The sequence below is a fragment of the Amphiprion ocellaris genome, chromosome 19, assembly GCF_022539595.1.
Source record: "Amphiprion ocellaris isolate individual 3 ecotype Okinawa chromosome 19, ASM2253959v1, whole genome shotgun sequence".
NCBI classification, from domain to species: Eukaryota; Metazoa; Chordata; class Actinopteri; family Pomacentridae; genus Amphiprion; species Amphiprion ocellaris.
Window position 1 is genome coordinate 20,942,491 of NC_072784.1, and position 26,285 is coordinate 20,968,775.

At 40.4% G+C, this 26,285-nt stretch overlaps 2 protein-coding genes across 2 annotated transcripts; both read left to right on the plus strand.

Annotated features, from left to right (window-relative positions):
- Nucleotides 1-647: 647 nt before the first annotated feature.
- LOC111580734 (myosin heavy chain, fast skeletal muscle-like) lies at nucleotides 648-11,472 on the plus strand. Its single transcript, XM_023288604.2, has 40 exons — nucleotides 648-696; nucleotides 816-1,038; nucleotides 1,310-1,453; nucleotides 1,615-1,771; nucleotides 1,927-1,954; nucleotides 2,050-2,161; nucleotides 2,261-2,353; nucleotides 2,440-2,503; nucleotides 2,654-2,752; nucleotides 2,837-2,940; nucleotides 3,033-3,171; nucleotides 3,289-3,407; nucleotides 3,514-3,663; nucleotides 3,747-3,917; nucleotides 4,004-4,310; nucleotides 4,619-4,695; nucleotides 4,785-4,872; nucleotides 4,963-5,080; nucleotides 5,199-5,322; nucleotides 5,410-5,546; nucleotides 5,688-5,943; nucleotides 6,153-6,395; nucleotides 6,500-6,676; nucleotides 6,946-7,091; nucleotides 7,203-7,293; nucleotides 7,388-7,777; nucleotides 7,894-8,020; nucleotides 8,104-8,222; nucleotides 8,418-8,614; nucleotides 8,722-8,905; nucleotides 8,994-9,159; nucleotides 9,274-9,398; nucleotides 9,503-9,811; nucleotides 9,893-10,096; nucleotides 10,181-10,306; nucleotides 10,396-10,566; nucleotides 10,728-10,832; nucleotides 10,912-11,007; nucleotides 11,097-11,228; nucleotides 11,355-11,472. The coding sequence occupies exons 2-40, from the start codon at nucleotides 835-837 to the stop codon at nucleotides 11,370-11,372; spliced, it is 5,817 nt and encodes a 1,938-aa protein (XP_023144372.2). The 5' UTR covers nucleotides 648-696; nucleotides 816-834; the 3' UTR covers nucleotides 11,373-11,472.
- A 3,364-nt stretch (nucleotides 11,473-14,836) lies between these two features.
- LOC111580731 (myosin heavy chain, fast skeletal muscle) lies at nucleotides 14,837-25,909 on the plus strand. The gene is made up of 41 exons (XM_023288598.3): nucleotides 14,837-14,903; nucleotides 15,160-15,215; nucleotides 15,338-15,560; nucleotides 15,817-15,960; nucleotides 16,052-16,208; nucleotides 16,322-16,349; nucleotides 16,438-16,549; nucleotides 16,638-16,730; nucleotides 16,813-16,876; nucleotides 16,999-17,097; nucleotides 17,194-17,297; nucleotides 17,387-17,525; nucleotides 17,643-17,761; nucleotides 17,867-18,016; nucleotides 18,100-18,270; nucleotides 18,357-18,663; nucleotides 18,976-19,052; nucleotides 19,142-19,229; nucleotides 19,312-19,429; nucleotides 19,547-19,670; nucleotides 19,768-19,904; nucleotides 20,020-20,275; nucleotides 20,514-20,756; nucleotides 20,869-21,045; nucleotides 21,158-21,303; nucleotides 21,415-21,505; nucleotides 21,600-21,989; nucleotides 22,106-22,232; nucleotides 22,317-22,435; nucleotides 22,631-22,827; nucleotides 22,935-23,118; nucleotides 23,207-23,372; nucleotides 23,595-23,719; nucleotides 23,820-24,128; nucleotides 24,209-24,412; nucleotides 24,538-24,663; nucleotides 24,780-24,950; nucleotides 25,046-25,150; nucleotides 25,243-25,338; nucleotides 25,452-25,583; nucleotides 25,781-25,909. The coding sequence occupies exons 3-41, from the start codon at nucleotides 15,357-15,359 to the stop codon at nucleotides 25,796-25,798; spliced, it is 5,817 nt and encodes a 1,938-aa protein (XP_023144366.2). The 5' UTR covers nucleotides 14,837-14,903; nucleotides 15,160-15,215; nucleotides 15,338-15,356; the 3' UTR covers nucleotides 25,799-25,909.
- The last annotated feature ends 376 nt before the right edge of the window (nucleotides 25,910-26,285 follow it).

The window sequence follows — 26,285 nt, forward strand, 5'->3', positions numbered from 1 at the left end:
TACCCTGTCGTTTTTTGTATTATTCTTATTTTAACCGTGAAGCAATCAAAGATACAAAAACACTGTCTAAACCTGTAATGTCCCAAGACGGGTCTTAAGATGACAGGGATGCTTGACCAAATCGAGTGGTGGACTGCTGCTGAGCAGGCAGTTCCTGCCTCTATAAAAGCAGCAGCTTCAGACTTCTCTGAGAACTGACAGGCATCCCACACAGGTTAGTGCTTTGTGTGTTTTCTGAATCTAATTAGTTTTTGCCTAAAATTACTAATTCCAGCTGTCACTTTGTTGTCTTGTTTTTCATGTTTGGTCATCTTTCAGAGATAATGTCACAGATCAGAGGTATTATTTCATGCAACAACACAATAATAAATTTAGAAATTATTTACAATGAATTTGTGATTGACATTATTGTATGATTACAATGCTTATGATTTTCTAGAGAGTGTTTGAAAATGGTATAAAAATGGTATACAAGAAAACTCTGTAACATATGCAAATTTTAAACACTTACAGGACTCTGAATGGTTGCTAAAATAGGCTAAAATGCATGTAATGTGACTGCTGCTTACTGCTGTAGGTGCAAAGCAGTGGGCGATTCTTTCAGTTTGTGGTTTCTTTAAAGATCTTTCTTAATCTTTCTGCAACAGCATCCTGAGACATCAACAAATTGGAGCCACACAGCTGGGATAAATTTAGGTAAGATGTTTTGGCAACAAGACAACCTCCATATTATGGTACAAATACCACCAAAGCTATTTATTCAAATGACATCAGAAGGAAATAATTCAAAGTAATTCAAATTCCTTCTTTTTCAGTCCCCACTAAAGTGCCATCATGAGCACGGACGCAGAGATGGAGGCCTATGGGCCTGCAGCCATTTACCTCCGGAAGCCAGAGAAAGAGAGAATTGAGGCCCAAACTGCTCCATTTGATGCCAAAACAGCCTACTTTGTGATAGATCCTGATGAGATGTATGTTAAGGGTAAACTCACCAAAAAGGAGGGTGGCAAAGCTACCGTTGAGACGGATGGAGGAAAGGTGGGTGAAATATTATTTCATTTAACTTTCTTTAGTTGTTTTGATTCTGTACTTGTTAACATCATTTTTGTTTTATCTTTACTTAAAATAATGCTTATTATAAGTGTGATTATTTTAGAACATATTTTCTAGTCAGACTGTTACTCTAAAAGAGAGCTATGTCTTTATTTGCCGTCTAACTGATTATATTATACTAACTAATATCTAACTAATATAAAATCCTGGTAAAAACAAACAAACAAAAACTTTTCATCACTGTTTTTTCACTTAGACTGTCACTGTAAAAGAGGATGACATCCATCCCAGGAACCCTCCAAAGTTTGACAAGATTGAGGACATGGCCATGATGACCCACCTCAATGAACCTTGTGTGTTGTATAACCTCAAAGAGCGTTTTGCATCATGGATGATCTACGTAAGTGTTTAACTTACAAGATCAGAATGAACATATAGATCCATAGTAAACGTTAAGTAATGGTGCTTTCTTTTTGTAGGAGTCTAAACCTGAAATTTCAGTGGTGTGGCTGTCAAATGGGGACAAATTGACATGCAGTGAAAACTTCCTTTTCTTTTCAGACCTATTCTGGGTTGTTCTGTGTCGTCGTGAATCCCTACAAGTGGCTTCCTGTGTATGATGCTCAGGTTGTTGTAGCATACAGAGGCAAGAAGAGGATTGAGGCTCCACCCCACATCTTCTCCATCTCTGATAATGCCTATCAGTTCATGCTCACTGGTAAGATGTTTTATTGTGAGAAGACGACATATGAATCTATATTTACATGACACACAAAATGAGACATGACAGATATGACGTGTTTTTGTGTTTTCTAAAGTATTTTAGCCATAAGTAGTATTTAGAGGAACATTAAAGTTATTTATTCATTTCAGACCGTGAGAATCAGTCTATCCTTATCACGTAAGTTTTATACAAGTGAGTGAATATCTTTATTGGATATTTGGTGTATGAAAAAACATACAGCACACTCAAGATATCTCTCTCTCTCACTCCAGTGGAGAATCTGGTGCTGGAAAGACTGTCAACACCAAGCGTGTCATCCAGTACTTTGCAATAATTGCAATGACTTCATCTAAGAAGGCAGAGCCAACACCTGGCAAGATGCAGGTATGGATACCTTTAAATAAAATGGTCAGATGATTGCCTCTGCAGGAGTTCTTTACAATATAAAAAATATGTATGTAAATATGTAATATCTTTTTGTAGGGTTCACTGGAAGATCAAATCATTGCAGCCAACCCTCTGCTGGAGGCCTATGGTAATGCCAAGACTGTGAGGAATGACAACTCCTCTCGTTTTGTAAGTGTTGGAAAGGATAAAAAATAAACACAAGCTATTTGGGCTGCATATAAAGAATTGTGTTAACTTACATTTGATATGCATAGGGTAAATTCATCCGAATTCATTTTGGAACCAGTGGCAAACTGGCCTCAGCAGATATTGAAACATGTAAGTAATTTTCTAGAGTTTGTTCAGTCCAATGTGTATGAATTTTAAATGTCAATATGATAAAAAAATTTTAAAATTTGACATTTTTTGCCACTGTGTGATGTCATACATGAAATATACTGTGATCTGACGTTGAGATATTAAACTTAGATCTGCTGGAGAAGTCCCGTGTCACCTTCCAGTTGTCTGCTGAGAGGAGCTACCATATCTTCTATCAGCTGATGACTGGACACAAGCCTGAGCTCCTGGGTATGTTATACCAGAACATGGAATTTATCTTATTTATAGAAGAAATGGAGCATTTATTCATGTATTTCTTCGAATTATTTTCAGAGGCTCTTCTGATCACCACCAACCCCTTTGACTATCCAATGATCAGCCAGGGTGAAGTGACAGTCAAGAGCATCAATGATGTGGAGGAGTTCATTGCAACAGATGTAAGTCAGTGATTGAGGTGAACAGATAGTAGATTAATAAAATTGAAGGAAAACTTTCAAACACTAAAATTCTAATACTATTTACATTGTAGACTGCTATTGACATCTTGGGCTTCACCAGTGAAGAGAAATTGGGCATCTACAAGCTGACCGGTGCTGTGATGCATCATGGCAACATGAAATTCAAGCAAAAGCAGAGGGAGGAGCAGGCTGAGCCTGATGGCACTGAGGGTAATTGATAAAATAATATAACTGACATTGTACAAGTATCATGATGTGGAAGACAGGTATCAGATTAATGTATCAAAGTACTGGGTATTTAGTGCATATATTCTGTCTTTGCCTCAGTGGCTGATAAAATCGCCTATCTCTTGGGCCTGAACTCAGCTGATATGCTGAAAGCTCTGTGCTACCCAAGAGTCAAAGTCGGCAATGAGATGGTCACCAAAGGTCAGACCGTCCCACAGGTAATGAAAATAAAGTTTGATGCCTCAAGTTTGTTTTTGAAATATTATCATTTTGAATTAAGCATATTACTGTGATTATTTTCAATGCTAAAATCTCTTCCTCTAGGTCAACAATGCTGTCAGCGCTCTGTGCAAGTCTATCTATGAGAAAATGTTCTTGTGGATGGTCATCCGTATCAATGAGATGCTGGACACAAAGCAGCCAAGACAGTTCTTCATTGGGGTGTTGGATATTGCTGGATTTGAGATCTTTGATGTGAGCAGCTGAAATATCTTTGAGCAGTTTTAAATATTTAAAAATCTTTTGCCATGATATTAGACATATTTCTGTAATTACAGTTCAACAGCTTGGAGCAACTCTGCATTAACTTCACCAATGAGAAACTGCAACAGTTTTTCAACCACCACATGTTTGTCCTGGAGCAAGAGGAGTACAAGAAAGAAGGTATTGAATGGGAGTTCATTGACTTCGGTATGGACTTGGCTGCCTGCATTGAGCTTATCGAGAAGGTATTTAAATAACACATCTCTTGATTCGTGTGAAAATGATGAATTCTATTGGTTAATATTTAACATGAAATGTAAATTCTCCTCAGCCAATGGGCATCTTCTCCATCCTTGAAGAGGAGTGCATGTTCCCCAAGGCCTCTGATACAACTTTCAAGAACAAGCTGCATGATCAGCATCTTGGCAAGACCAAAGGCTTTGAGAAGCCAAAGCCTGGAAAGGGCAAAGCTGAGGCTCACTTTGCTCTGGTTCACTATGCTGGTACAGTGGACTACAATATCACTGGCTGGCTGGACAAGAACAAGGACCCACTGAATGACTCAGTTGTTCAGCTCTACCAGAAGTCTTCAAACAAACTGCTAGCCCTTCTGTATGCAACCCATGCCGGAGCAGAGGGTAAGAAATAAGAGAGAATAGAATCATCAGAATGCTGTACATAATTATTTGGAGATCTTTAAAATATTTGCTGTATAAGCAGGGACAATGCACAGCACATGAACCACATGTCACTAAAAGGTAATGCTAAAGATAATACTAAAAGGTAGTCCCTGAGCAGAGGCCACAGATACAGGGAGAAAAGGCTTTTTATTAATTTAATTCATGTGATTTTGGTAAAATATAGTTTTTTCATGTGGATATAAACTCTTATAATGTGAAATAAAGATAATGACTTAATGGCACGATTGAAACTTTTTGAAAAACAGAGGCTTCTGGTGGTGGTGGCAAGAAAGGTGGTAAGAAGAAGGGTGGCTCCTTCCAGACTGTGTCCGCTCTTTTCAGAGTATGTATGGTTTCATATTATTGGGAAAACAACTGAAAATCTTATACTGAAGTCACATTGACATAATATATCATGATACTGATCCACAGGAGAACTTGGGCAAGCTGATGACTAACTTGAGGAGCACCCATCCCCACTTTGTCCGTTGCTTAATTCCCAATGAATCAAAGACACCTGGTAACTGATTCATAATCCATCTTTTAGTATTTTTTGAAGTATAGTGTCAAAAGCAAATATTTTAAACAAGACGCCTTTGTCAATGTCCAGGTCTTATGGAAAATCATTTGGTCATCCACCAGCTGAGGTGTAATGGTGTGCTGGAGGGCATCAGAATCTGCAGAAAGGGCTTCCCCAGCAGAATCCTCTATGGTGACTTCAAGCAGAGGTGAATAAATTGTCAGTTTATGTATTACAAATTCTAAATTTTTCTTGTAGCACTGTGACGGAGGACATCAATCTAAGTTTTATTATATCTAAGAAAAAAAGTATTTTTTTTCTTGCAGATACAAAGTATTGAATGCCAGTGTCATCCCTGAGGGACAGTTCATTGACAACAAGAAAGCTTCAGAGAAGCTGCTAGGCTCCATTGATGTGGACCACACTCAGTACAAGTTTGGACACACTAAGGTTCAATATTATGGGCAATATTAACAGAATTTTACTCATGGAGTTGTCCTACTGTACCGATGTGTGCTTATTTGCTTGACAATGTAGGTGTTCTTCAAAGCTGGTCTGCTGGGTACCCTTGAGGAGATGAGAGATGAGAAACTGGCTGAACTGGTGACCATGACTCAGGCTCTCTGCAGAGGATATGTCATGAGGAAGGAGTTTGTAAAGATGATGGAGAGGAGGTAGGATTATCATATGATATTCTAAACTGTTCTGTCCACTTACAAAGCCTATATCTTTGAAAAGTCATTCTCCTCAGCAGTCCCGCAAAACTACATTGCAGTAGAAATGACACATTATCTCAAATGATTTTTCCATTCCAGAGAATCTATCTACTCCATCCAGTACAACATCCGTTCATTCATGAATGTGAAGAACTGGCCATGGCTGAAGCTGTACTTCAAGATCAAACCTCTCCTGAAGAGTGCTGAGACTGAGAAGGAGTTGCAGCAGATGAAGGATAACTATGATAAGATGCAGTCAGACCTGGCTACTGCTTTAGCCAAGAAGAAGGAGCTGGAGGAGAAGATGGTTTCCCTGCTGCAGGAGAAGAATGACCTGCAACTCCAAGTGGCTGCAGTGAGTGGCACAGAAAATATATGTGATATTGACTGCTGAAAAAATAATTATAAATCAGTGTGATCTTTTATAGTCAGATGTTTATGTTGCTATTTTACTTTGCTGCATGTATTACTATTGATGTTGCAATTACACATAAACAATACACTGACTACAATTTTTAAACATATTTCAGTCAAAGTAATACCACACATATGTTCTTTCTGTAGGAAACTGAAAACCTCTCTGATGCTGAGGAAAGGTGTGAGGGGCTCATTAAGAGCAAGATCCAGCTCGAGGCCAAACTCAAAGAGACATCTGAGAGACTGGAGGATGAAGAGGAAATCAATGCTGAGCTGACTGCCAAGAAGAGGAAGTTGGAGGATGAATGCTCTGAACTGAAGAAGGACATTGATGACCTGGAGCTCACCTTGGCCAAAGTGGAGAAGGAGAAACATGCCACAGAAAACAAGGTCTATTTAATTCAAAGCTTAAGAGGACTCATTTAGAAAAGTTTATTCCATTTTCTAATACATATTGGTGAAGTGCCATTTAAATGTTCCTTCCATGCAACTAGGTAAAAAACCTGACAGAGGAAATGGCTACTCAAGATGAAGCCATTGCCAAACTGACCAAGGAGAAGAAAGCCCTCCAAGAGGCCCATCAGCAAACACTGGATGACCTCCAGGCAGAGGAAGACAAAGTCAACACTCTGACCAAGGCCAAGACAAAGCTGGAACAGCAAGTGGACGATGTAAGAAAACAACTGTTGTGGCTTTATGGTTTTACCTTGCATTAACATAAATGATTCTTGGTATATCCTTGAATTTCCCTTAAATAAAGTATGTATGTATGTATGTATGTATGTATCTATATATGTATCTATGTATCTATCTATCTATCTATCTATCTATCTATCTATCTATCTATCTATCTATCTATCTATCTATCTATCTATCTATCTATCTATCTATCTATCTATCTATCTAAATGAATCAAATTAATTATTATGTCATTTGTCAGCTTGAGGGCTCACTGGAGCAGGAGAAGAAGCTCCGCATGGACCTTGAGAGAGCCAAGAGGAAGCTTGAGGGAGATCTGAAACTGGCTCAGGAATCCATAATGGATCTGGAGAATGACAAGCAGCAGTCTGAGGAGAAAATCAAGAAGTAGGTTTTTATTTCTTTTGGTTTTCAATTGTCTTTTCAGGACCTTGCATATTAATCTCCAACAACAGTATGAATTATGATGGTAAATTCCATCTTGTTCTCCACATTAAGGAAGGACTTTGAAATCAGTCAGTTCCTCAGCAAGATTGAGGATGAACAGTCCCTTGGTGCTCAGCTTCAGAAGAAGATCAAGGAACTCCAGGTATCATTATTTTACCTCTATACAAATATTTCACATTCTAAAACAGCATGTTTAAGTCACTAAATCTTCTTGATGGAACCATCATCAACTCTAGGCTCGCATTGAGGAGCTGGAGGAGGAGATTGAGGCTGAGAGGGCTGCTCGAGCTAAGGTAGAGAAGCAGAGAGCTGATCTCTCCAGGGAGCTTGAGGAGATCAGTGAGAGGCTTGAGGAGGCTGGTGGAGCAACAGCTGCTCAGATTGAGATGAACAAGAAGCGTGAGGCTGAGTTCCAGAAGTTGCGTCGTGACCTTGAAGAGTCAACCCTGCAGCACGAATCTACTGCAGCAGCTCTCCGCAAGAAGCAGGCTGACAGCGTTGCAGAGCTGGGAGAGCAGATCGACAACCTTCAGCGTGTCAAGCAGAAGCTGGAGAAGGAGAAGAGCGAGTACAAGATGGAGATTGATGATCTCTCCAGCAACATGGAGGCTGTTGCCAAATCAAAGGTGAGTGATCTGTTTGCTTTTCATGAAGCTCAAAAGCTACATGAACTGTAATTAATGAACCTATCAGAATCTTTATATTTGAAATACACAATGTACATCACAATTTCTTTCTGTAGGGCAACTTGGAGAAAATGTGCAGAACTCTTGAGGACCAGCTGAGTGAGTTGAAATCCAAAAATGACGAGAACGTTCGGCAACTGAACGACATCAATGCACAGAGGGCCAGACTTCAGACAGAGAATGGTAAGTGATGTGGAATGAAAACTAGCTACGAAACACAGTCATGATCATTCTGATGAATATCACCTTTAAACATGCTCTATCAGGTGAGTTTTCTCGCCAGCTTGAGGAGAAGGAAGCTCTTGTTTCCCAGCTGACCAGAGGCAAGCAGGCCTTCACCCAGCAGATTGAGGAGCTCAAGAGGCACATTGAGGAAGAAGTGAAGGTATGAAAAATTTATATCTCCTTCTATACCATTACAGTTCAGTATAAAGTTATTAAGTAGAGAGTTCCAGAGCGTTTCTCCAAGGCATTGCTCCCTGACTTGGTGTGTTAGGGATTCAACTTCAACAGTTTTTTCTCGAAAGCATTTTGATGTAACATGCACTGGGTTGTCTGACATAGACTGTGTGTTCAACAGGCAAAGAATGCCCTGGCCCATGGTGTTCAGTCAGCTCGCCATGACTGTGATCTGCTCAGAGAGCAGTTTGAGGAGGAGCAGGAGGCCAAGGCTGAGCTGCAGAGAGGAATGTCCAAGGCCAACAGTGAGGTGGCTCAGTGGAGAAGCAAATATGAGACTGATGCTATCCAGCGCACTGAGGAGCTGGAGGAGGCCAAGTAAATAAAACCCCTTGCCTTTCCATATCAGAAAAATCACCAGGTAAATCTGTTTGTTTTGTGAAAGCATGTCCATGTAAGCAAAGATGACTCTTTGCTCACCACAGGAAAAAGCTTGCCCAGCGCCTGCAGGACGCCGAGGAATCCATTGAGGCTGTGAACTCCAAGTGTGCCTCTTTGGAGAAGACCAAGCAGAGGCTGCAGGGTGAGGTGGAGGACCTCATGATTGATGTGGAGAGAGCTAACGCTCTGGCTGCCAACCTTGACAAGAAGCAGAGGAACTTTGATAAGGTCAGTGCTTGCATTAAAAAACAAAACCAGGTTCAACACAAGACTTCACCAATCCCAGACAAAATATTCTACTTCTTTGTGTTTCTAGGTCCTTGCAGAATGGAAGCAGAAGTATGAGGAGGGCCAGGCAGAACTGGAGGGAGCACAGAAGGAGGCTCGTTCTCTCAGCACTGAGTTGTTCAAGATGAAGAACTCCTATGAGGAGGCTCTGGATCACCTAGAGACCATGAAGAGAGAGAACAAGAACCTACAACGTATGTTTACTTTTACTACATAGAAAACAATGTTGATAACATACCAGCTCTAATACTGACATTTACTTGTTGTGAGAAATGTAAATTGGTTTGTTTTGCATTGTGTTCCTCTAGAGGAGATCTCAGATCTGACTGAGCAGATTGGTGAGACTGGAAAGACCATACATGAGCTGGAAAAAGCCAAGAAGACTGTTGAGACTGAGAAATCTGAAATCCAGTCTGCACTGGAGGAAGCTGAAGTAAAAGCTTGATTACCACTTTATAAACTATTTATGTAACGTTCTGTTGACTTTAATTTTGTTGGAGTAAAAGCAAACTTTTTGGATCTGTGCGAATTTTTCAGGCCACTCTAGAGCATGAGGAGGCCAAGATTCTCCGTGTTCAGCTTGAGCTGAACCAGATCAAAGGTGAGGTCGACAGGAAGCTGGCAGAGAAGGATGAGGAGATGGAACAGATCAAGAGGAACAGCCAGAGGGTGATTGACTCCATGCAGACAACTCTTGATGCTGAGGTCAGGAGCAGGAATGATGCCTTGAGAATCAAGAAGAAGATGGAGGGAGACCTGAATGAGATGGAGATTCAGCTGAGCCATGCCAACAGGCAGGCTGCTGAGTCCCAGAAACAACTGAGGAACGTCCAGGGACAGCTCAAGGTAAGGCTGTATGATCATTTTGCTACAAAACCACATAGAACAAAACAAATGCTTTACTGTTTTGTTTACTTTTTTTATCAGGATGCTCAATTGCACCTTGATGATGCTCTCAGAGTACAGGAAGACATGAAGGAGCAGGTTGCCATGGTGGAGCGCAGGAATGGTCTGATGATGGCTGAGATTGAAGAGCTGAGAGCTGCTCTGGAGCAGACCGAGAGAGGACGCAAAGTGGCTGAGCAGGAGTTGGTTGATGCTAGTGAGCGTGTCGGCCTGCTTCACTCTCAGGTTTGTTGTCATTATTTCACAAGATAATAGTATAAAAATGCATAATTCTTGACCACACTTAACAAGACTTTTCTGAACATTCAGAACACCAGCCTTCTGAACACCAAGAAGAAGCTGGAGTCTGACCTCGTCCAGGTCCAGGGTGAAGTGGATGATGCTGTTCAGGAAGCAAGAAATGCTGAGGAGAAAGCCAAAAAGGCTATCACTGATGTCAGTTTCCAACATTACCTCTTCTATTTTAAACACTATTTCAAATGTATTATCCAATTTAATTGTAAAATATATTTGAACTATTTCAGGCTGCCATGATGGCTGAGGAGCTGAAGAAGGAGCAGGACACCAGCGCTCACCTGGAGAGGATGAAGAAGAACCTGGAGGTCACAGTCAAGGACCTGCAGCACCGTCTGGATGAGGCTGAGAACCTGGCCATGAAGGGTGGCAAGAAGCAGCTCCAGAAACTGGAGTCCAGGGTATAAATTGTCTATAAACAAATACTCACAAAAGCTCATTTTTGGAATTACATCATTCTTTCACTGTGTGGAATGACTTTCACTTTCACTTCACTTTTTATTACTTTGTGCTAAAATATTTGCATATAATACTTCTCATACTATTTATCCCCACCTTACAGGTGCGTGAGCTTGAAGCTGAAGTTGAAGTTGAGCAGAAACGTGGAGCCGATGCTGTCAAAGGAGTGCGCAAATATGAGAGGAGAGTGAAGGAGCTGACCTACCAGGTAATGCCTACTGAAAAAAAATGTCGTGGCTTAATTAGAATTCTCTGTTCTTCATCACTATAATCTGTAATCTCTATAGACTGAGGAGGACAAGAAGAACGTGAACAGACTTCAGGATCTAGTGGACAAGCTGCAGCTCAAAGTCAAGGCTTACAAGAGACAGTCTGAGGAGGCCGTAAGTTAAACACTTTATGTTACACATCATTTTTAGTGAATTCAATCTTGCTTTGCAGCTCTGTCGCTATAACCCTGCATCCTTCACAGGAGGAACAGGCCAACACCCACATGTCCAGGCTCAGAAAGGTTCAGCATGAACTGGAGGAAGCTCAGGAGCGTGCTGACATTGCTGAGTCCCAGGTCAACAAGCTGAGAGCCAAGAGCCGTGATGCTGGAAAGGTAACTTTGTTATAGGTATTTTGTATGATGGCAACAATAGCTATGACTGCATTAGAAGTCAGCAATAACTTCATTCAGAATTTTTAATTTTGGTATTGCTAATTGTTTTTCCTTCTTTTTTTTTAGTCTGAGTCTGCTGAGTAAGTCATCATTCAGTTGAGACCTTTCCACAGAGTTTATAAAATATGAACAAGTGGTTGGGGGCTCTTTAACATATCAATAAAGAAAATAATTGTCATCACTATTCTGAATCCTGTCAATTTATTTCTGATGACTAATTTATTTGTTTGCCCAAGGAAAAACATGTGGTCCAAAAAGTAGTGCAGTTAGCCATACATCCTGTATTGCCTTATAGTACAGTTTGAAACCACTGTACCATATTGTTGTCCACAACACCTGTGCCTCTGTCTGTGTTTCTGAAATGTTTTAAAGTAAAGCTGCACAAATGGGGAAAAACAACCAAAACAAACAAAAAAAACAGTTTTGCATATTTTGAAAACAAGGGGATAAAGCAAGAGCAGCTAAGTGAAAATAAAAATAGAATTGGAAGCATAAAGCAGATGCTGGTGTTGCTGCTCTCCTTGAAACACAATATTATGAACTCCACAAAAAGTCATCTAGGATTCTGTTTAATTCTGCTTATTAACGCATGCACAATTTTGTATAGATTTTAAATGCTTAGCCAAATTGTGTGTGTTTCTTCCACTGGTAAATTAGTCCACTGAATTAATCACAAATGCCCACACAAGAGCTGAGCTTTCTCACTCACCATCCAGTATTAGCTAAACTGACATGGACATATCTGTGGGTAGACTGGAAGACTTCAGACACTCATACAGAGATTAAATGGACATTTGTTGACCACTGTTGACATATTATTACAATATGAGTTCATCTTATATTTGAACTCCAAACATGTTGTTGTCGATGCTTACAATTATGAGAGAAAATAGTTTCTAACATACAGGACAAATGACAAAAAGAAAAAAAAACATGGCTGTGTCTTTTCTTTTTTTCCCCACATGAATATATTTAGCAGATCAAATTCTGCTTACAACACAAAAAAGGCTCAGGCCTTTCCTGCATCCATGCAACGCTTTATTTGGGATGTCACAAGCAACAAATAGCAGGTTGCCAAGTCATGCAAGTCTTTTCACTATGTCCTCTGGAAGAAATTAAAGCTTGACTTGGAATCTTGGAGCAGAATGAGATCTCTGCCAAGACTTTGATGACCAGTCAGCTTTCAGTCCTGTGGGCCTTTCTGTGAAGGGTACTTGGATTTCATACCACTTTTGTATCCCCCTAATGGGAATATATGGTGGCAGGGATACATGTCCATGTCACATAAGCAGCATAAGAAATCAGCACCACTAAGGCGCCAAGGTCAATTTCTTTCCAAAACAATCCCAATTCAAAATGTCAAAGGAACAACAAAGAAAAGTCCTGGGTTCAAATATTGCTATAGTCTTTCCCAAATTATTTTCAAATGTGTTGAGCATGAAGACCACTGTTAGGTGACATCAAACAAAAAACAATGTGTGTAGAATAGTTGTCACAGTAAACACCAGTCTCTCTCTCTCTCTCTCTCTCTCTCTCTCTCTCTCTCTCTCTCTCTCTCTCTCTCTCTCTCTCTCTCTCTCTCTCTCTCTCTCTCTCTCTCTCTCTCTCTCTCTCTCTCTCTCTCTCTCTCTCTCTCTCTCTCTCTCTCTCTCTCTCTCTCTCTCTCTCTCTCTCTCTCTCTCTCTCTCTCACACACACACACACACACACACACACAGATGCACACGTACCTACAGCAATTCATTTATATTTTCCTTGATTTATAAAAAATACAGATTTTGAATCAGTGGCCTTGTATATTCAGTATCACAGCAAGGATGCTATAAAGAGAGATGGAAAATACTTGGAATGGTCACTTGGGCATGTTAAATCCTCACACCATCTGCTCAGATCAGCATCAGAGTTCACTCATTAGAGTCAACTCAAAAACAGTCAACAAGGAAACTGCTAGCTCGTTTCCCGAAATAGCAAAGTTGCTTCTATTTTCCAAGTTTATATGTTCTCTTTGGTTTGCCCATTTGACTCAAAAATGACATATTGTGGACAGGAACTCAGAAATTGCCAGGATGCTTGCATCATGTTTCTTTAATAGATGTCTCCTCCTATCAAATGTAGCAGCTGGATGAAGTTCATTTTGCCTTGTGCAGAACTTATTTTGAGCTTGATCTCAGGCAAGTTGCCAGTCCTTTTCATTTCCTTGTACGGAGCAATATAATGGGTGAATGAACTTATATGGACAGCATCTCATAATTAATTTTATTACAGGAATACGAGCTGTGCTAGTGTCCTGTAACTGTAGACCACAAACATTTGGGGGCATTTCCAAAACTAAGCTCTGTGCATGCATCTGAAATAGTCCACTAAAAACATTAAAGTGACACAATCCCTATTAATAAAGTACTTACTAAAAATCAGTACTAAAGTACTGACTTTTGATTTATTGGATCAAATAATGCATAACTATAAACTTAAGGTAGTGATTTTAGGGCTACCTTTGGGTGTTAGTGACATGCTCAAGTTTATCCATTTTTTGAGCAGTGACAGTTTTGCTAAATATAGCATGATTGCTATTTTAAATTATTGCTGTTTTAAGTATCATTTTTCATTATCAATTGCTTTTCCCCAAAACTTAAAGCAACCTTTAAATTTATATTTATATTCACCGTGAATGTTCTTATTCAGTAATTATTAAGTGTCAATGACTTGCTAATATTAGTGACATTTAACGGTGAACTTTCTTTCATTTCAAAGATTTCAAACATGCCAGTGTCCTGCAACTGAATCCCAGCAGACTTTGAAAGACTTTCCAAAACTCATCCCTGAAGCTGCTGACAACGTTAAATAAAAAGATAATTAAATGTTAATATTCACACAATGTTTCAGCTTTAATGTTGCTTAAAAATCCAGAAATAGTCACTGGAATTATACACAAACCATATTTGCACTATTTAATAAATGATTTGATGTTGCCATCACTTCCCTGCCTGCACTTGGAGGCAGTGGTGGACCAAATTTTAGAGCAGGAAGCTTCAAGAGTAGCTCAGGCAGCAGTACATAAGCATCTCCTTTCTCTCTAAATAACTGTTTATTGCTTCCATTAAATAGACTATAAAGCTTTGGTTTACAAAATTTTTGTAAGATACCTATTTGGGTTTAGACCGGCTGGTTGTGTGTGTGTGTGTCTGTGTGTGTGCGTGTGTGTGTTTGTTTGTGTGTGTATGTGTGGTATTTTAGTGTCTATGTCCATTGTTCTGAAATTCTCATTTTGTTATTATAGAAATACTGTTAGCTCAAAGTCAACATGACTGGTGTAAGAATTAATGAATTTTAAATTTAACAATTTGATTTTTGGTCACATGTATATTTTTATACAATTTGAACCAAAAAAGTTATTGTAACATCATAATAAATGTATTTTTAAAATGTGAGTTTATAATAGTTATTTAATAATTACTTGTACCATTTCCAAAAACATCAGTGCCACAAAATAAGCAACAGGATGACTATGAGGCTATGACCAAACTGAGTGAGGGACTACTGCTGACCAGGCACTCCCACCCTCTATAAATGAGGCAGCTCTGGACGTCTCCATGAACTGATAGGCGTCCAACACAGGTGAGTGCATTCACTGACCGTAGTTTGTACTCCTGCTTTTTATCTGATAAATTTAATGTGTTGCTTTGTTGTGTTTTTGCTATTAATTAGTGGTTTAACAGCTATCTATTGTACTTAATTTTGCAATGTTTAGCATCTACTATACTAAAATTTAGTTTTGTAGCTAAAATTTAAAAAAGTTAAAATAAATATAAATACATACATAAATACAGATCCATAAACTAAGTTATTGTTGACATTTAATCATCTTTTATAGCATCTTCAGACTCCAACTGAGACTGCACCTCTCATTTTTTGGGGGAACGAACTAAGGTAAAAATACATACATAAATAAAATTATTTTGAAAAAAACCCCCACAAAACCTCAACTGCCATGGATACAAAACAATATCAATATTACCATTGTGAATTCATTCAGAATCTTACCTTTGCAGTCTCGACTAAAGTGCCATCATGAGCACGGACGCTGAGATGGAGGCCTACGGGCCTGCAGCCATCTACCTCCGGAAGCCAGAAAGGGAGAGGATTGAGGCTCAGACTGCTCCATTTGATGCCAAAACAGCCTTCTTTGTGGTTGATGCTGATGAGATGTATCTTAAGGGTAAACTCACCAAAAAGGAGGGTGGCAAAGCCACAGTTGAGACGGATTCAGGAAAGGTAGGTGTGATTCCTTTTTGTTTTTCTTTTTTGACAAAACATTTAAGTCAATTAAAAATTAGAATACCTTCTATACAGGTCTACATCCTTTCGAAAAACATTTATCTAAGATGATATCTGAGTGGCACATTTAGTAAACCAATAATTTAGCATTGTCTTTTAAATTCTGATACTGTGAAAAACAATTTCCTTTTTTCAACTTCTTTGTTTCAAGTTATATCTCAGTAAAAATGCTTAATCTCTATTTTCATTTCAGACTGTCACTGTAAAAGAGGATGACATCCATCCCAGGAACCCTCCAAAGTTTGACAAGATTGAGGACATGGCCATGATGACCCACCTCAATGAACCTTGTGTGTTGTATAACCTCAAAGAGCGTTATGCATCATGGATGATCTACGTAAGTTTCCACTAAAATTCAGTATCTATATTTGCATGCGAATATTCACAGATACATTTTAATATGACGTTGATGCCCTTCACTATGACAGACCTACTCTGGGTTGTTCTGCGTCGTTGTGAATCCCTACAAGTGGCTTCCTGTGTACGATGCTGTAGTTGTGGCTGGATACAGAGGCAAAAAGAGGATTGAGGCTCCACCCCACATCTTCTCCATCTCTGACAATGCCTATCAGTTCATGCTCACTGGTAAGATCAGAGTTACAAGAGCTAGAAGAAACCAAAACAGAAATTTAAACGTAAGCTTAATAAAGGAACAACAGAAACAAAACTGACATGAAGCATGTATGTTTGTGTTTTAGATCGTGAGAACCAGTCTGTCCTGATCACGTGAGTATAACACAAACTTGTATGTTAAAGATTTGTAAACTTCATGATCATGAAGCTGAACCTTGACAATGTGTCTCTTGTTCCCCAGCGGAGAATCTGGTGCTGGAAAGACTGTCAACACCAAGCGTGTCATCCAGTACTTTGCAACAATTGCAGCTCTGGGAGCTAAGAAGGCTGAGGCAACACCTGGCAAGATGCAGGTAAATTTGATTGTTTAAGAGGGAAGATTATGCCAGAGAAAAGTTTACATTCATGTACAGCTCATGTAAGTCACACCTTCTCCTGCAGGGCTCCCTTGAGGACCAGATTGTTGCAGCCAACCCTCTGCTGGAGGCTTATGGTAATGCCAAGACTGTGAGGAATGACAACTCCTCTCGTTTCGTAAGTTAAACAAAGATTATCTTGAGACTTTTTTTGTTGCTAAATTATAAAAATTGATTCTGTTAATAAAATGACTCTCCAGGGCAAATTCATCAGAATCCACTTTGGCTCTTCTGGAAAGCTAGCTTCAGCTGATATTGAAACATGTAAGTTCCAACCATGGTGAGAGTTTACGTTCATCTGGACTGAAACGTGGTCTTTAAAAGTACAATATTTTATAAGGTAATACAGTAATCACAGAGGTTTCAGTTGAATTTGTTCCTCTTAGATCTGCTGGAGAAGTCTCGTGTCACCTTCCAGTTGTCTGCTGAGAGGAGCTACCATATCTTCTATCAGCTGATGACTGGACACAAGCCTGAGCTCCTGGGTATGTTTCAACATTATTGTGAAGTTCAAATATAAAAGATTAAAGAAAAAACACAAAACAATGTGCTTAACGTGTTTTTCTATTGTACTGTTATAGAGGCTCTTCTGATCACCACTAATCCGTATGACTATCCAATGATCAGTCAGGGTGAAATCACTGTCAAGAGCATCAATGATGTGGAAGAGTTCATTGCAACAGATGTACGTCAGTGATTGAGTTGGATCGTATACTTAATATGATTGGAGAAAAACTTTAAATTACTAATAATTTGGTCTCATTGTCATTGCAGACTGCTATTGACATCTTGGGCTTCACCGGTGAGGAGAAAGTGGGCATCTACAAGCTGACCGGTGCTGTGATGCATCATGGCAACATGAAATTCAAGCAGAAGCAGAGGGAGGAGCAGGCTGAGCCTGATGGCACTGAGGGTAACTGATAAAATAATAAAACTCACATTGTACAAGTCTCATGGCATGGAAGACAGGTATCAGATTAATGTATCAAAGTATTGGGTATTTAGTGCATATATTCTGTCTTTGCCTCAGTGGCTGATAAAATCGCCTATCTCTTGGGCCTGAACTCAGCTGATATGCTGAAAGCTCTGTGCTACCCAAGAGTCAAAGTCGGCAATGAGATGGTCACCAAAGGTCAGACCGTCCCACAGGTAATGAAAATAAAGTTTGATGCCTCAAGTTTGTTTTTGAAATATTAGCATTTTGAATTAAGCATATTACTGTGATATTTTCAATGCTAAAATCTCTTCCTCTAGGTCAACAATGCTGTCAGTGCTCTGTGCAAGTCTATCTATGAGAAAATGTTCTTGTGGATGGTCATCCGTATCAATGAGATGCTGGACACAAAGCAGCCAAGACAGTTCTTCATTGGGGTGTTGGATATCGCTGGATTTGAGATCTTTGATGTGAGCAGTTGAAATATCTTTGAGCAGTTTTAAATATTTAAAAATTTTTTGCCATGAAATTAGACATATTTCTGTAATTACAGTTCAACAGCTTGGAGCAACTCTGCATTAACTTCACCAATGAGAAACTGCAACAGTTTTTCAACCACCACATGTTTGTCCTGGAGCAAGAGGAGTACAAGAAAGAAGGTATTGAATGGGAGTTCATTGACTTCGGTATGGACTTGGCTGCCTGCATTGAGCTTATTGAGAAGGTATTTAAATAACACATCTCTTGATTCGTGTGAAAATGATGAATTCTGTTGGTTAATATTTAACATGAAATGTAAATTCTCCTCAGCCAATGGGCATCTTCTCCATCCTTGAAGAGGAGTGCATGTTCCCCAAGGCCTCTGATACAACTTTCAAGAACAAGCTGCATGATCAGCATCTTGGCAAGACCAAAGCCTTTGAGAAGCCAAAGCCTGGAAAGGGCAAAGCTGAGGCTCACTTCTCCCTGGTTCACTATGCTGGTACAGTGGACTACAATATTGTTGGTTGGCTGGACAAGAACAAGGACCCACTGAATGACTCAGTTGTTCAGCTCTACCAGAAGTCTGCAAACAAACTGCTGGCCTTCCTGTATGCAGCCCATGCCTCAGCTGAGGGTAAGAAATAGCAAAGAGTCACGATATGCATAGATATTGCAGACAAATTCTTACACTGAAGGTACTGTAGAAATTTTCTTTAATTAACTAATAATGGTATTTTCTATAATTGGTACAGTGATTTGAATGGTTGAACTGAGTGTGTAAGTGATAGAGCTGTAATCACTAAATGCAGTTTATCATGTCAATGAGGTGCCATAAGTTTGAAGATGCAGACATGAATCTGTGTATGTTACACATGATTTATTCCTGGTAATAAGTTGATTACTGCTCCATGGTGATGATCGTGATATTCATTGTTTTGGCAAACAGAGGCTTCTGGTGGTGGTGGCAAGAAAGGTGGCAAGAAGAAGGGTGGCTCCTTCCAGACTGTGTCCGCTCTTTTCAGAGTATGTATAGTTTCACATATTGGGAAAACAATTGAAAAATATCATATCTAAATCATATTGACCTACTGTCTCATCCTACCACGCTACAGGAGAACTTGGGCAAACTGATGACCAACTTGAGGAGCACCCATCCTCACTTTGTCCGTTGCTTGATTCCCAATGAGACAAAGACCCCAGGTAAGAAGGCCACAGTCTTACAGTATGCTGCACAGTAATGAAAATAATGCTGTACTTTAAACTATGAATTTCCATCTCTCAGGTCTTATGGAGAACTTCTTGGTCATCCACCAGCTGAGGTGTAATGGTGTGCTGGAGGGCATCAGAATCTGTAGAAAGGGCTTCCCCAGCAGAATCCTCTATGGTGACTTCAAGCAGAGGTGACAAAACTTTTTTTTTTTTACAAACAAATCATGATGATCTCAAAGGTATTGTGATGATATAGACTGAGAAGACAAGGAGGACAAAATAAGTCACTAAATCATTCTATCTTGCAGATACAAAGTATTGAATGCCAGTGTCATCCCTGAGGGACAGTTCATTGACAACAAGAAAGCTTCAGAGAAGCTGTTGGGCTCCATTGATGTGGACCACACTCAGTACAAGTTTGGACACACTAAGGTACATATTGTACACCAACAGTATTGACTTTGGCTATAAACAGATCCAGTTGTATCTATGTGTACCAACAACTGAGTCTGCTGATTTGACACCATAGGTGTTCTTCAAAGCTGGTCTGCTGGGTACCCTTGAGGAGATGAGAGATGAGAAACTGGCTTCACTGGTGACCATGACTCAAGCTCTCTGCAGAGGATATGTCATGAGGAAGGAGTTTGTAAAGATGATGGAGAGGAGGTAGAACAACAATAAAACACAGGCATTTATTCTGTGTGATATTGTTCCCCTTTACAACAACATTGCAAGACAGTAAATGTGACATTAATTTTGTGTTCATTGTTCTTTCTTCCAGAGAATCTATCTACTCCATCCAGTACAATATCCGTTCATTCATGAATGTGAAGAACTGGCCATGGCTGAAGCTGTACTTCAAGATCAAACCTCTTCTGAAGAGTGCTGAGACTGAGAAGGAGTTGCAGCAGATGAAGGATAACTATGATAAGATGCAGTCAGACCTGGCTGCTGCTTTGGCCAAGAAGAAGGAGCTGGAGGAGAAGATGGTTTCCCTGCTGCAGGAGAAGAATGACCTGCAACTCCAAGTGGCTGCAGTAAGTATCAAACCAAACAAAGTGTCATTTGATTGAACCAATGGCTACTTCACTGACACTGATGCTCATATTTTCACATATATAGGTTCGATCACAGACCACATTACCAATGTGGGTTGGAACAAAATTGTAGCTGTCATCATTTTTATTGTACTCAATAAAAAATGAGCAAATATCAAGACATCGTAAAATCTTAAACTAAATACAAACGATTTTGTCTGTTCTACATGGATTGTAGGAAGTTGAGAATCTCTCTGATGCTGAGGAAAGGTGTGAGGGGCTCATTAAGAGCAAGATCCAGCTCGAGGCCAAACTCAAAGAGACATCTGAGAGACTGGAGGATGAAGAGGAAATCAATGCTGAGCTGACTGCCAAGAAGAGGAAGTTGGAGGATGAATGCTCTGAGCTGAAGAAGGACATTGATGACTTGGAGCTCACCTTGGCTAAAGTGGAGAAGGAGAAACATGCCACAGAAAACAAGGTTCATTTCATTTTGACATTGTTTTACATAGAAATGTAGTGTTCCACATTGTTATTCTCCCCTAATTAAATGAATGCTTGAGAGGGATGTTAAACTTTATACATGATTTCAGGTGAAAAACCTGACAGAGGAAATGGCCACTCAAGATGAGTCTATTGCCAAGCTGACCAAGGAGAAGAAAGCCCTCCAAGAGAGCCATCAGCAGACACTGGATGACCTCCAGGCAGAGGAAGACAAAGTCAACACTCTGACCAAGGCCAAGACAAAGCTGGAACAGCAAGTGGACGATGTAAGAAAACAACTGTTTTGACTTTATGGTTTCACCTTGCATGAACATAAATGATCCGTGCTATAGATACTTAAATGCCTGAAATTAACTCTTACTGCCTGTCATTTGTCAGCTTGAGGGCTCACTGGAGCAGGAGAAGAAGCTCCGCATGGACCTTGAGAGAGCCAAGAGGAAGCTTGAGGGAGATCTGAAACTGGCCCAGGAATCCATAATGGATCTGGAGAATGACAAGCAGCAGTCTGAGGAGAAAATCAAGAAGTAGGTTTTTATTTCTTTTGGTTTTCAATTGTCTTTTCAGGACCTCACATATTACGCTCCAGCAACAGTATGAATTATGATGGTAAATTCCATCTTGTTCTCCACATCAAGGAAGGACTTTGAGACCAGTCAGCTCCTCAGCAAGATTGAGGATGAACAGTCCCTTGGTGCTCAGCTTCAGAAGAAGATCAAGGAACTCCAGGTATCATTATTTTACCTCTATACAAATATCTCACATTCTAAAACAGCATGTTTAAGTCACTAAATCTTCTTGATGGAACCATCATCAACTCTAGGCTCGCATTGAGGAACTGGAGGAGGAGATTGAGGCTGAGAGGGCTGCTCGAGCTAAGGTAGAGAAGCAGAGAGCTGATCTCTCCAGGGAGCTTGAGGAGATCAGTGAGAGGCTTGAGGAGGCTGGTGGAGCAACAGCTGCTCAGATTGAGATGAACAAGAAGCGTGAGGCTGAGTTCCAGAAGTTGCGTCGTGACCTTGAAGAGTCAACCCTGCAGCACGAATCTACTGCAGCAGCTCTCCGCAAGAAGCAGGCTGACAGCGTTGCAGAGCTGGGAGAGCAGATCGACAACCTCCAGCGTGTCAAGCAGAAGCTGGAGAAGGAGAAGAGTGAGTACAAGATGGAGATTGATGATCTCTCCAGCAACATGGAGGCTGTTGCCAAGGCGAAGGTGAGTGATCTGGTTGTCTTCCATCAAGCACAGAAACGACATGAACTGTCACAAATGAATCTATCAATAGCTTTGTACTCGAAATGCGCGACGTATATCACAATTTCTTTCTGTAGGGCAATTTGGAGAAAATGTGCAGAACTCTTGAGGACCAGCTGAGTGAGTTGAAGGCCAAAAATGACGAGAATGTTCGCCAACTGAACGACATCAATGCACAGAGGGCCAGACTTCAGACAGAGAATGGTAAGTGATGTGGAATGAAAACTAGCTATGAAACACGGTCATGATCATTTTTGATAAATATCACCTTTAAACACGCTCTATCAGGTGAGTTTTCTCGCCAGCTTGAGGAGAAGGAAGCTCTTGTTTCCCAGCTGACCAGAGGCAAGCAGGCCTTCACCCAGCAGATTGAGGAGCTCAAGAGGCACATTGAGGAAGAAGTGAAGGTATGAAAAATTTATATCTCCTTCTATACCATTACAATTCAGTATAAAGTTATTAAGTAGAGAGTTCCAGAGCGTTACTCCAAGGCATTGCTCCCTGACTTGGTGTGTTAGGGATTCAACTTCAACAATTTTTTCTCGAAAGCATTTTGATGTAACATGCACTGGGTTGTCTGACATAGACTGTGTGTTCAACAGGCAAAGAATGCCCTGGCCCATGGTGTTCAGTCAGCTCGCCATGACTGTGATCTGCTCAGAGAGCAGTTTGAGGAGGAGCAGGAGGCCAAGGCTGAGCTGCAGAGAGGAATGTCCAAGGCCAACAGTGAGGTGGCTCAGTGGAGAAGCAAATATGAGACTGATGCTATCCAGCGCACTGAGGAGCTGGAGGAGGCCAAGTAAATAAAACCCCTTGCCTTTCCATATCAGAAAAATCACCTGGTAAATCTGTTTGTTTTGTGAAAGCATGTCCATGTAAGCAAAGATGACTCTTTGCTCACCACAGGAAAAAGCTTGCCCAGCGCCTGCAGGACGCCGAGGAATCCATTGAGGCTGTGAACTCCAAGTGTGCCTCTTTGGAGAAGACCAAGCAGAGGCTGCAGGGTGAGGTGGAGGACCTCATGATTGATGTGGAGAGAGCTAACGCTCTGGCTGCCAACCTTGACAAGAAGCAGAGGAACTTTGATAAGGTCAGTGCTTGCATTAAAAAACAAAACCAGGTTCAACACAAGACTTCACCAATCCCAGACAAAATATTCTACTTCTTTGTGTTTCTAGGTCCTGGCAGAATGGAAGCAGAAGTATGAGGAGGGCCAGGCAGAACTGGAGGGAGCACAGAAGGAGGCTCGTTCTCTCAGCACTGAGTTGTTCAAGATGAAGAACTCCTATGAGGAGGCTCTGGATCACCTAGAGACCATGAAGAGGGAGAACAAGAACTTACAACGTATGTGAATCTCATGAAAATTATAAATGTAACCTGTGTGGATTATTCTCTGACCTTTGCAAGTAAATTTCATGAGCCTGAATGATGTTACAAGACAACCTGGACCTCAGAAACTGAAAACAATAATTTAAAAATATTACACCTTGCCTTGTCCAAACAAAATCCTACTGCTTTTCTCATGGGACAGCTATTAACCATATTTTCATTTTACTTGTTCTGTAGAGGAGATCTCAGATCTGACTGAGCAGATCGGTGAGACTGGAAAGAGCATCCATGAGCTGGAAAAAGCCAAGAAGACTGTTGAGACTGAGAAATCTGAAATCCAATCAGCACTGGAGGAAGCTGAAGTATAATCTTGATTACCACATCACAAACCATTTTTGAAACCCTCTATTTTGATTCTGCTCAAGTAAAAGATAATGTTTTTCATGTGTGTGAATTTTTAAGGGCACCCTGGAGCACGAGGAGGCCAAAATTCTCCGTGTTCAGCTTGAGCTGAACCAGATCAAAGGTGAGGTCGACAGGAAGCTGGCAGAGAAGGATGAGGAGATGGAACAGATCAAGAGGAACAGCCAGAGGGTGATAGACTCCATGCAGAGCAATCTTGATGCTGAGGTCAGGAGCAGGAATGATGCCCTGAGAGTCAAGAAGAAGATGGAGGGAGACCTGAATGAGATGGAGATTCAGCTGAGCCATGCCAACAGGCAGGCTTCTGAGGCCCAGAAACAACTGAGGAACGTCCAGGGACAGCTCAAGGTAAGTTTTCTGTGAATGGTGGATTAAAAACAAACAATTTGAGAATAATGAAAATTAACGTAAACTCCTCTTTTTTTCAGGATGCTCAACTGCACCTTGATGATGCCGTCAGAGGACAGGAAGACATGAAGGAGCAGGTTGCCATGGTGGAGCGCAGGAATGGTCTGATGGTGGCTGAGATTGAAGAGCTGAGAGCTGCTCTGGAGCAGACCGAGAGAGGACGCAAAGTGGCTGAGCAGGAGTTGGTTGATGCTAGTGAGCGTGTCGGCCTGCTTCACTCTCAGGTTGGATTTTATTCATTCACAAAAAAAAAATAATGTATTTATTTCTACCTAATGAATAAACAAATGGGATTTTCTTTACACGACAAATAAGTATTGCATTTTTTGTGACTGTTTTTAACATTCAGAACACCAGCCTTCTGAACACCAAGAAGAAGCTGGAGTCTGACCTCGTCCAGGTCCAGGGTGAAGTGGATGATGCTGTTCAGGAAGCAAGGAATGCTGAGGAGAAAGCCAAAAAGGCTATCACTGATGTGAGATTATGTCTATAACTCTTCTATGTATTTATCTTTTTGGCTATTTCCATGTAGTGATATGGTCATATCTATTATAGATCATGAATTACACAGAGAACATTAAATCATTTCAGGCTGCCATGATGGCTGAGGAGCTGAAGAAGGAGCAGGACACCAGCGCTCACCTGGAGAGGATGAAGAAGAACCTGGAGGTCACAGTCAAGGACCTGCAGCACCGTCTGGATGAGGCTGAGAACCTGGCCATGAAGGGTGGCAAGAAGCAGCTCCAGAAACTGGAGTCCAGGGTATGAACTGTATCTGTTGTAAATACTCACAGCAAATGAATCTGACAATGCATCTCTCTTAAACCTCAAATAAATTTTCTGTCATCTTGTCACAGGTGCGTGAACTTGAAACTGAAGTTGAAGGTGAGCAGAGACGTGGAGCTGATGCTGTCAAAGGAGTGCGCAAATATGAGAGGAGAGTGAAGGAGCTGACCTACCAGGTGGTTACTCATTTATTTAATAACTAACATTATTTCATAATTTACTTTATCTAAGTCTACACTTCATCAGTAACAATCCTTTGTCTGTCCAGACTGAGGAGGACAAGAAAAATATGAACAGACTTCAAGATCTGGTGGACAAGCTGCAGCTCAAAGTCAAGGCTTACAAGAGACAGTCTGAGGAGGCTGTAAGTGCAATGCTTTGTGATTTTGACAGATATCAATATTGACGTAAGGGAAACTTACTTATATGATAGGGGATGCAAAAATACAACATACTGTAACTCTGAACCCTTCACAGGAGGAACAGGCCAACACTCACATGTCCAGGCTCAGAAAGGTTCAGCATGAGCTGGAGGAAGCTCAGGAGCGTGCTGACATTGCTGAGTCCCAGGTCAACAAGCTGAGAGCCAAGAGCCGTGATGCTGGAAAGGTAATTTAAGTGACCATTTGATACGGATTTGATCTTATCTTACTGGGGTGCTTTGTTTAGATTCTATACACCATTTCTTATTTGCTTTGCATGAAATGTGTGAATACTTGTTCAATGAAATGATGTATAACCACATGAAACAGATAACTTTAATGTTGATAATATGTGATGAATAATTGTATTTTGCTTTTTTCCAGTCTGAAAGTGCTGAATAAGAGACAACATCGGTTTGGAACCTTTTGACACAGTTCATAAAATATGAACTAGCTGTTGAATTGTTCTCTAACAGCATATTAATTCAATAAACTGTTTCACTACCATTTAAATATATCTGCTCTGTATTATTTAGTCTTAAATTCATCTATAAAGTCACAACACATTAGTTCAGTGAATATGCATTAGTTAATATGGCTGGATAGAGAGCTCTTACAGCTTAGCATGAGCAGCTTCCTTCCCTCAAAATAATCATGATTCCTATCTGCAGGATGAGGTCTAGTCAAGTATTTACAGCACTTTTGCTCAGTGTTCCATATAGCTTTTAGTGTGAAAAATAGCAGTGTCAGGTTGAACCTTAAAATACACCACATCTAACAAGCAAAATTTGAAAGGTCTCCTTTGACTGTAAATGCACTGACAGGCACATATATCCTGCAGAACCATCGCTGATTTTTACGTTAGTTATGCATATGGATGGATCATAAA

What these genes read in the sequence shown, in the direction of transcription:
- LOC111580734 (XM_023288604.2), top strand. Translation starts at nt 835, where the DNA reads ATGAGCACGGACGCAGAGATGGAGGCCTATGGGCCTGCAGCCATTTAC. An exon ending in ACACAAGCCTGAGCTCCTGG is followed by an intron (nt 2,753 to 2,836) that starts GTATGTTATACC and finishes AATTATTTTCAG; the next exon opens with AGGCTCTTCTGATCACCACC. An exon ending in TCCAGAAACTGGAGTCCAGG is followed by an intron (nt 10,567 to 10,727) that starts GTATAAATTGTC and finishes CCCACCTTACAG; the next exon opens with GTGCGTGAGCTTGAAGCTGA.
- LOC111580731 (XM_023288598.3), top strand. Translation starts at nt 15,357, where the DNA reads ATGAGCACGGACGCTGAGATGGAGGCCTACGGGCCTGCAGCCATCTAC. An exon ending in TGAGCCTGATGGCACTGAGG is followed by an intron (nt 17,526 to 17,642) that starts GTAACTGATAAA and finishes TCTTTGCCTCAG; the next exon opens with TGGCTGATAAAATCGCCTAT. An exon ending in GCATTGAGCTTATTGAGAAG is followed by an intron (nt 18,271 to 18,356) that starts GTATTTAAATAA and finishes AATTCTCCTCAG; the next exon opens with CCAATGGGCATCTTCTCCAT.